The sequence below is a fragment of the Lactuca saligna genome, chromosome 7 (genome assembly GCF_052625555.1).
Source record: "Lactuca saligna cultivar CGN05327 chromosome 7, ASM5262555v1, whole genome shotgun sequence".
Lineage (NCBI taxonomy): Eukaryota > Viridiplantae > Streptophyta > Magnoliopsida > Asterales > Asteraceae > Lactuca > Lactuca saligna.
In genome coordinates, this window is record NC_136423.1 from 121,337,599 (window position 1) to 121,348,169 (window position 10,571).

The 10,571-nt window shown below is 30.7% G+C and overlaps 1 protein-coding gene across 1 annotated transcript; it reads left to right on the plus strand.

Moving 5' to 3' along the window:
- Nucleotides 1-2,966: 2,966 nt before the first annotated feature.
- Nucleotides 2,967-9,184, plus strand: LOC145004425 (uncharacterized). Its single transcript, XM_078963339.1, has 20 exons — nt 2,967-3,117; nt 3,536-3,596; nt 3,803-3,913; nt 4,058-4,120; nt 4,215-4,285; nt 4,371-4,470; nt 4,554-4,624; nt 4,921-5,021; nt 5,116-5,219; nt 5,491-5,544; nt 5,616-5,671; nt 5,777-5,815; nt 5,919-6,063; nt 6,303-6,481; nt 6,714-6,781; nt 6,879-6,951; nt 7,028-7,089; nt 7,184-8,066; nt 8,197-8,487; nt 8,691-9,184. The coding sequence occupies exons 2-20, from the start codon at nt 3,540-3,542 to the stop codon at nt 8,956-8,958; spliced, it is 2,796 nt and encodes a 931-aa protein (XP_078819465.1). The 5' UTR covers nt 2,967-3,117; nt 3,536-3,539; the 3' UTR covers nt 8,959-9,184.
- The last annotated feature ends 1,387 nt before the right edge of the window (nt 9,185-10,571 follow it).

The following is a 10,571-nucleotide window of genomic DNA, read 5'->3' on the forward strand; positions in this document are numbered from 1 at the left end:
TTAAGGAGAAATCTGATAGAATGCATTCTTAAATTTTATATTAGTTTTTGTACTTTCCATAATTGCATATATCTTTTTCTTAAGAATGGTTGACATTAGTTAGAGAATGAATGAAATTTAGTTTTATTCTTTAAGAATTTATTTATATTTTTCATGTTTGTTGTAAGTCATTAGAGAACGTGTATTGTTGTTTGTCAGAATAAATGTTGATATTATTCAACTCATGATTCAAAATTTTGCTATTCTTCAAAATGTTTATTCACTTAAAATATATATTCTGTTAGAATTTGTATTCAATCATAATATATATTCTATTAGAATATGTATTTGAAACTCTTGGTCCACATTCATTCATACATCCACACAACACTTATCATATATATATATATATATATATATATATATATATATATATATATATATATATATACCATCTTAACAGTATATAAAAAAGATATGCAATGTGCACCTGCACGGGAAAAATCCGACATGTTTGTGATTTTTTTTTCAAAATCTTCAAATCGGTGTATTAGTGCACGTTTGATGGTGTTGTGATTAAAAAATATTACTGAGAAAAAAATCATTCTTTAGAATTTTGAGTTATTAATTCATCTTTAATCATTTAAAAAGTCATTTGAAATAATTTATATACAAACTTCTGAGATGTTTTTTTCACAAGTTTTTCAAATCCTCCCTAATAAACAAAGATCTTTTTACCACATGTCACATTCTTATTTATTTTGCCACATGTAATTTTGTGGTTATTTTAAATTAATTTTTATTCCACATCTAACTTTATAGTTTTTTTTCATTTTATGAAATTCTAGATAGTATTTAAATGCAATAATAAATATATATCAATTTCATTATTGAACTTTCCTTCTAATTTCGGAATAGAAGGGTCCACCTTACAAAAACAGCAACATTCTTTCAGAATATAAGGGTCCACCTTATAAAAACAGCACCATTCTTTCTTTAAGGAGAAATCTGACAAAATGCATTCTTAAATTTTATATTTGTTTTTGTACTTTCCATAATTGCATATATCTTTTTCTTAAGAATGGTTGATATTAGTTAGAGAATGAATGAAATATAGTTTTATTCTTTAAGAATTTATTTATATTTTTCATGTTTGTTGTAAGTCATTAAAGAATGTGTATTATTGTTTGTTAGAATGAATGTTGATATTATTCAACTCATGATTCAAAATTTTGTTATTCTTCAAAATGTTTATTCACTTAAAATATATATTCTGTTAGAATTTGTATTCAATCAGAATATATATTCTATTAGAATATGTATTTTAAACTCTTGGTCCACATTTATTCATACATCCACACAACACTTATCATATATATATATATATATATATATATATATATATATATATATATATATATATATATATATATATATATATATATATATATATATATATATATATACCATCTTAACAGTATATAAAAAAGATATGCAATGTGCACCTGCACGGGAAAAATCCGACATGTTTGTGATTTTTTTTTCAAAATCTTCAAATCGGTGTATTAGTGCACGTTTGATGGTGTTGTGATTAAAAAATATTACTGAGAAAAAAAATCATTCTTTAGAATTTTGAGTTATTAATTCATCTTTAATCATTTAAAAAGTTATTTGAAATAATTTATATACAAACTTGTGAGATGTTTTTTTCACAAGTTTTTCGAATCCTCCCTAATAAATAAAGATCTTTTTACCACATGTCACATTCTTATTTATTTTGCCACATTTAATTTTGTGGTTATTTTAAATTAATTTTTATTCCACATCTCACTTTATAGTTTTTTTTCATTTTATTAAATTCTCGATAGTATTTAAATGCAATAATAAATGTATATCAATTTCATTAATGAACTTTTCTTCTAATTTCAAAATTACTAAATTAAAGATTCATTAATTTTATTTATTTATTTATTTAAATTTAAAAAAGAAAAAACACTTTAATCTTTATAATTCAATATTTTTTTTACTTTTATTATAAATTCAAACTCTTAAATGTTTAAAATTTTATATTTAGTTTTTCTTTTAAAAAAAAACTCATTTAATATATGGGTGTTACACCTAGTCTATTTATATATTATTATTTAATTATTTTTTATATCATTTTATATTTTATATATTAGATAGTTTTTCTAAAATCTAAACGTTGCTACTTTATCTATCAACTAAGTTGTTGGTTAACATCACAAGTCTATTTTCGCCATGTGGATAAGTCGTGTGCTTGCTAAATTCATTATGATTTAAAACGAGCGTTCAAATCTCATAAGTTATGATGATTTGATTGAAAATAAAAAGTTAAGGGTGACTTTTTAAAGAAGAAATAGCTAATTACAATGACTTTTTTATATCGTTTGCCCACCTAAACTCTTCTTGAACCTTCTGTTCTGTAAATTGAAGTGAACTACAAAACTCATCTATTCATCCATCTACTTATATGTGTTGATGTTATTTGTCAAAATCTTGAATTTGTTTATATCGAGCAATACATATCATGTTAAGAGGGTTCCATATCTGTTTATAAATTAATATTATCTAGTTTATGTCACATATAATTAATTTCTAATATACATAAAAAATAAAATCTAAAATCCACCAAATTTATGTGTTTTCACTGCAATTTACAATTTAATGATTTTAATGGTTGCAACTGCCGGTTGAGAACGAAACATCAAACGATGTTACGAGTACAATTACTTTTTTACCCTTGTAATATGATAACACATTACTTTTTTAATAGAGTCCCACTGAAGTTAACGAAGGAATCGTTTAAAGAAAAAAAAAATTAGACTGAAAAAATAATAAATAAAACTTCAAGACCAAAGTTGTACAATGATAAATAGTCAAGGACAACTTATGTAAATTAGTAAAAAGAGTTTAAGAGTTCAAAAGTTCATACAGTGGTTTTTAAATATAAACCAGAGGCAGCTACACCATATTGTTTATTCGTATTTTCAAGTTGCCAGTTAAGCATAATAGAGAGGGTCTCTACATCAATATCACCAGCAAACATTTGCTGTATCGTTTCTTCACAAGTCACAACGTGGGTAGGGTTCGTGAAGTTCATCACTGAAACTAATCACGGTTTGATTCTTTCACTTGAATGCTGAAATCTAAATTCTTAGTTGATTGATTAATTGCTCATAAGTTTGATTTGCCAAATATATGCTTCTCAAATTGAAATTTGTTTTCTATCGCAAACAACTCCGCATGTGGTTTTTCTTTCCGCATCGGAGAATCAAGGTTACGTCAACTTTAAGTTTTCCGTTGAAAATTTAACATTGATTTTTCAAAATATGTTACAATCGTCGATTGTGTTTTGTTTGGAGGATTTTTTTCAAATAAATTTTGTTTTATTACTTACAGTTCGTTGTATTTGAATCTTCGTACTGGTTATGGCAATAAACACTCGTATCAGCGTTCAGCACCATTGCTGAGTGTGCGGAAATTGTATTTAAGCTTCTTACCTGTGTTTTATTTATTTATTTATTTATTTTTTCAGGGAAATGACAGCAAATAAATATGATGCTGATAGAGAAGCTTCTAATTCGAATAATATCAAGGTACACGGATAATAACGTTTATATTCTATTATTCTTTTCATTTGTCTGTAAATCATTGTCCTGCATTGCATCTGTAAATTGTGTTTCAAGTAAATTGTACTGTTGGAGAACACTAGAAATTAACCATGATTAGATTCTTCAGAACTTAAATTGACGTTTATACTGAATTTGACTAGATCTGGCTTGGTGTTTCTTTCTTTCTCTAGGGTAAAGTTGATCCAGCAAAACCAGCATCACTTACATGGAATAGAAAACTGAACACCGAGGCAATTCCTCTTCAACAGTTTGGCATAAAGGTCTCAGAAGTAATTCGTCTGGTATGTATGCTTTACCAATCATAAAATTAAAGTGAAAGAGTCTTTATCGAAATCAATACTCTTCACTTTATCAGTATTTTGTCTGTAGCAATCAAACTCTGGTCATTTATTGGATTTTTTAAGTTGTTTTATTGATTTGCATAGGCTCCATTAATATATCGCTTATGGCTTTGGTTACGAGAAGATGCTTCAAAGGGAAACGGAAATGTATTTTTCTAACTCGTTAGTCGTTAATATCATTATTTCTCTCACTAGTATTATACTAATAATCACTTATTTATATATATTGTATTTGTTTCAGGGAACTTTTGTGGACCCTTTCAAGAAACACTACTTTTCTTCTTGTTATGGTGTTCCTTTAGGTGGTATTGGGTAAGCTGAATAAACTTTTGTATGATAAATTGATAATCACAACTTTTTCTTTTGGTCATTTTATTTGTAAAAACACATCTGGCAGTGCAGGTAGCATTGGAAGGACATATAAAGGCGAATTTTTGCGTTGGCAACTCTTTCCTAAAATATGTGAAGATAAACCAGTTTTAGCAAATCAATTTTCTGTTAGTTTTTTCTTCTTTTTAACAGATATTCATCACTTTAATATTCAAAAATTATATCATATTTACTTTTTGACATTGTATAGATATTTGTCTCACGACCAAATGGAAACAAGACCTCCACTGTCCTCTGCCCACCAAACCCAAAACTGCTAAAGTAAGCAATTTTTCTCGTGTCCCAAAATAATTATAAATTATGTGGAAGTTATGAAAATATAGTATTACGTAGAAACACTAATTTAGAGTTTAGACTACTAAATCTTTTACAGGCAATCCAAGTAGCAAAATCACTATTTATCTTGGATAGATTTTATTTTATAGATTTTGAATACCCAAAATTTGACTCTAAGATTGATAAGAAGGCATTTGATTTTATTTTTTCATGATGACAAAATCTTGTTCTATGTATACGAATGAATGAAAGTGAAACTGAAAATAATGTGAAATTAACAGAGAGAGTTCGGTTGATGGGATTGGATCTTGGGACTGGAATTTTAGTGGAGAGAAATCTAAATACCATGGATTATACCCAAGGGCTTGGACAGTTTATGATGGTAATTCTCATCTTTTTAATTCCCAAGGTTGACTACTGGTCTAAGTTTGACTTTTTTTGCGTCATCATTGACCGACCCTTTTTCTGTTATGTAGGTGAACCTGATCCGGACCTCAAAATAGTTTGTCGTCAGATTTCCCCTATTATCCCTCATAATTATAAAGAAAGCAGCCTTCCTGTAGCAGTATTTACTTACACAGTATGTCTTTTCTCCTAAAGCCTAACATGACGAGACATGATAATGGACTAGGACACAACATAACATTAGAATAAGACCATGTATTGAGATTGATGCCAATGAGACAAAAACTACAATTTTTGTCCCATTCAAAAAGGTGGGAGAGAGACTCGCTCTCAATCTTTCTTTTGTATAAAAGACGTGAATACCCTCCTGTCCTTATTTATAGATTTTTGTTATTTGGTCTATTGAGATGACATTGATCTTTATCACTGACTTTAATCTTGCTTAGCTGTCAAACACCGGAGACACAGATGCAGATGTCACTTTGCTATTTACATGGGAGGTAAGTTTTCATCATTTTAGGTATTTCAGAAAAACAAAATAAGTAAAAGCTGATATTCTCACTTATTTCAGAATTCTGTTGGTGGATCCTCTGGATTATCTGGTCATCATTCCAATTCAAAAATGACGTAAGGATGTTCACATGTTAACCTCAATTGTACATCCATACTGGGTTTCAGGATTATTATTTATTATATATACTTTGTCATAAATGTTAAAAATATTGTTATCAGGGTGAAAGATGGCGTTCATGGAGTTCTCCTACATCACAGGTAAATTCTTGTCTTCTTAATTTATTAATTCATTAATAATGTGTTGTTCTATTTGTGCTGTATGCAAGAAATAATAATGTGCTTTCATTTATTTTTATTACAGGAGTGCAGATGGGCAATCCCCGTTAACATTTGCTATTGCAGCACAAGAAACAAACCATGTTCACATTTCAGAGTGCCCTTCCTTCATAACATCTGGAAAGTCCAAGGGTTTCACAGCAAAAGACATGTGGAATGAAATTAAAAAGGTTGGCTTAATTGTTTACTATATTTCATTTATAGCTATTACAACACTGTACTTTCAATTTTCTTTTCCTTGTAAAGACAATTTTTACCCAATTATAGCAATGATATTACTATAATGGGATAGATTTTTCAAACTGCAATGTTGTAATAGGTAGAAATGAAAGCAAGATGTTACAATAAGCAAATAAATGGAAGTAGATTTTGCCATTTCTTACATTTAGCCTTAATTTTTATGATTCAGAATGGTTCTTTTGATGACCTTGATTCCTCTCAACTACCAATGATCTCAGAAGCAAAGTCGTGTATAGGTGCGGCTATTGCAGCTTCTGTGACCATACCATCTCAGGCTGTGCGTACTGTCACCTTCTCATTGGCATGGGACTGTCCGGAACTTGTCTTTCCAACCAGGACTTACCATAGGTGACTCACCAAACCTTTTCTACACCTTTATGATATATGAAAAGGGTAAATGCAAGAAATAATAATGTACTTTTAATTCATAGCATTTTACTTTCATTTCATCCTATTACATGATCCTACTTTGAAAATCAACCAGGTTATCACAATGTCATCCAAATACAAAGCCATTTTCATAGCATTTTAGCGTTATATGAAAACTAGCATGATTTTTACAAGTGATGTTTTGTGACAGGCGTTACACCAAATTTTATGGTACTCATGGGGATGCTGCTGAAAAAATCGCACATGATGCTATTCTTGGTATCTATTTTAGTATTTTAAAGTCCATTGTTGTTTCAAGAAAGTTGTTTTTATATATTATTAACAATTCTAATTATTCATTTTGTATGAAATTTAGAACATGGTAACTGGGAGGCCCAGATAGAAGCATGGCAACAGCCTATCCTTGAAGACAAGAGGCTTCCTGAATGGTAATCCAGAACCTCTAATTTTCTTTCTTTTCACTGCCCTTACTTACTAATCTCTAATCCTATTGCCTTTCTTCAGGTACCCAATCACTCTTTTCAATGAATTATATTATCTCAACTCAGGGGGAGCAATTTGGACAGGTAACCTTGATCTTTTTATTATTTTTTTAAATCATCGTCTTTGCATAAAATGAAAGCAGCAGCTCACGTTCATGTTCATAATCCATGTTTCCAGATGGACTAGGTCCAGTACAGAATCCCCAGAGTATTAATAATGGTAATATAACTCATGAATCCGACAATGATGATAATGTTCTTGAAAAGATCACTTCAGTCCTTGAAGAAATCCATATACCAACATCAAAAAACTCAGCATTCGGTACAAATCTTCTACAAGAAGGCGAAGAAAACATTGGGCAATTTCTATATTACGAAGGAATTGAATACCACATGTGTAACACATACGACGTCCATTTCTACGCATCATTCGCCCTAATCATGCTTTTCCCCAAACTCGAACTCAGCCTCCAACGCGACTTCGCAGCTTCTGTCCTGATGCATGATCCTCGTAAAATGAATCTTTTATCCGATGGGACATGGGTCCCACGAAAAGCCCTAGGTGCTGTCCCACATGATATCGGAATGATCGATCCTTGGTTTGAAGTTAACTTCTATAACGTCTTCAATACGGATCAATGGAAAGATCTAAACCCTAAATTTGTCCTCCAAGCTTACAGAAACGTGGTGGCTACCGGAGATAAGACTTTTGCGAAAGCTGTTTGGCCTTCAGTTTATATTGCAATGGCGTACATGGAGCAGTTTGATAAGGATGAAGATGGGATGATTGAAAATGAAGGGTTCCCTGATCAGACGTTTGATACGTGGTCGGTTTCGGGTGTTAGCGCGTATTCCGGTGGGCTGTGGGTGGCGGCGTTGCAGGCGGCGTCTGCTATGGCTGGTGTAGTTGGTGATAAGGGTTGCGAGGAGTATTTTTGGGCCAAGTTTATGAAAGCGAGGAGTGTGTATGATAAGCTGTGGAATGGTTCTTACTTTAACTATGATGATAGTAATGGGAGGGCAAGTTCGTCAATTCAAGCTATCCAATTGGCTGGACAATGGTATGTTACAATTGAACTACCTTTGTAAACCCCAAATAAACTTATAATAAAAACAATTTTTTGTCATGTTAAAACAATATATATATATATTTTTTTTTTTACATTTAACATTGGTTGTGAATTGTGGTAGGTATGGTCGAGCATGTGGGCTTTCTCCGATTGTTGATGAAGAAAAGGCGAAAAGTGCATTGGAGACGATTTACAACTTCAATGTTTTAAAAGTGAACAATGGGAAGCGTGGAGCTATTAATGGGATGCTACCCACTGGAGAACCCGATACCTCATGTATGCAATCAAGAGAAATTTGGACCGGAGTCACTTATGCAGTTGCTGCAGGTATGCTTCATGAAGACATGATCAACACCGCTTTCCACACTGCAAGTGGTGTCTATGAAACCGCCTGGTCTGAAGAGGGATCTAGGTAAGTCTACTTATATCCAGACTGTCTTTCTTACAAAAAAAAAAAAATTCTACTTTTTGCAAAAATGGTGGTCTATTTGCAATAAAAATCCAAATATGACAGGTTGGAAAAGTTACACCTTCTTTTCCACCAAGTTTCATTATCTCACATCCCATGAAAATTCCAACAATTAAGTAATAAGTCTGTTTTATTGGTACATGCAGTTATTCTTTCCAAACCCCAGAAGCTTGGAACAGTAATGGGAAATACAGATCTCTGACTTACATGCGGCCTTTGGCGATTTGGGCTATGCAATGGGCTTTAACACAACCCAAAGGGACTAATCAGGAAATGAAGTCTGATGTAAAGCCTGAATCTCTCCTCAGGCAACATGCCAGATATACAGAAGTGGCTCGTTTACTAAAGCTGCCAAAGGAGCAAGACACGAGAAGCATCTTCCAGAAAATGTTCGACTACGCTTGTAAAAGATGATGTGTCATTTTTAGTTCTTATTTTTCTTACATTAAGTTATTAATATTTATGATCGTGTTCACAAAAAACAAAACCCAACATTCAGTATGTACATACATACACCGTAGCATTCTCATTTTTCTCATGTCCCTTCTTTAACTGACATTTTGCCATACAATACTCATGTACTTGAAACCTTCCTTTGGGTGTAGAAGTTGCAACCCAAGTTATACTTTTATACTCTCAACATTATGCTCCTTGCTAAAATTGCATCAAAGAATTTTGTCTTAATTGTGTTAAGTAAGTTTGTAAAGGTCCTGATCCTAGGATTGCAAGATCTTAAGATCCTACCTATGAAAATCGTAATACGATCGTTTTATTTGTAAGATCACAAAAATTATAAAAATCAATGAAAAACATTCTTTGGAAATACTTTTTAATAAGACAAATTTCGTATTTATAAATATACTTTGTTTAAAATATGAATAAATAAAACAATTTTTTTTGGCCGAGAAAATTTATGAATGTCACAACACACACCCTTAATATGATGTTACCTAATATCCAAAGTTTATTGAACTAAGTATCCTCTTTAGATCTTAGTTTATAGCTAGACAATGTTGCAATACCCACAAGCAACTTCAAACACAAATTTCATATCTATGTAATATCTTTAGATTATAGGATATAGCTAAACACTCTTTCAATTTAACTCGAACTAAGCATTATTTATAAGTCTTATTTCATTATTGGGCAAGACTATAATTCTTTAGTCAACTTATAAAATCATTTTCCTGCTTATACCATATTATTGCAATATAGTATATGACTACTTAACTGGAACTGATTATCCTTTATACGTCATAGTTTAAAACTTAGACAATACCATAATCCCTGTAATCTACTTTCAATACCAACGTTGTTGACGCAACACCATCTTAATTCAATGTATATATATTTGACACATAGTACAAGGTATTTAATATACATTAATCTTTTAAGTAATAACACTTATATTAAGATTATCATGTAATAATACCATATATATATATATATATATATATATATATATATATATATATATATATATATATTAACACATATAACCACATTTGATTCGCATAATAAATGTTATCAAATACATATTTAACACATCTTCCAGATAATAAGTATTTAGTTTCACATATAAACTTTCAACAGATATGTAACACTTTTAATAAATACTTGTATTAAAATCATGTTCATGAAAATAACTATACACTCACCTGACTGAGGTGGAAAACTCGTAGGAAAGTCAGGTCCTTGAATGACACTTCAGTTTTCCCTTTTAAATGACCTAAAGATGAGTATTACCAAGCCTTAGTATTCGTTTGTATTTATAAAGTTATATTTATTCGTTACTGGATTCGTAATTATAATAACTGTTTTTTATATTTATCAGTAATCCAAAAAGAATATTGACTTATAGTTGATAACGAATAACCAGGTAAGATCACTCTAAAGGTAGGATCCGTTTGTTAATAAGATGTATCATTTGGAAAATCCACTTTAAACACCACACATATCTAGCCTAGACATCACTCCCGTAAGTTGGTCGATCAATATAATGACTACTGGTATTACTGATAAACCCT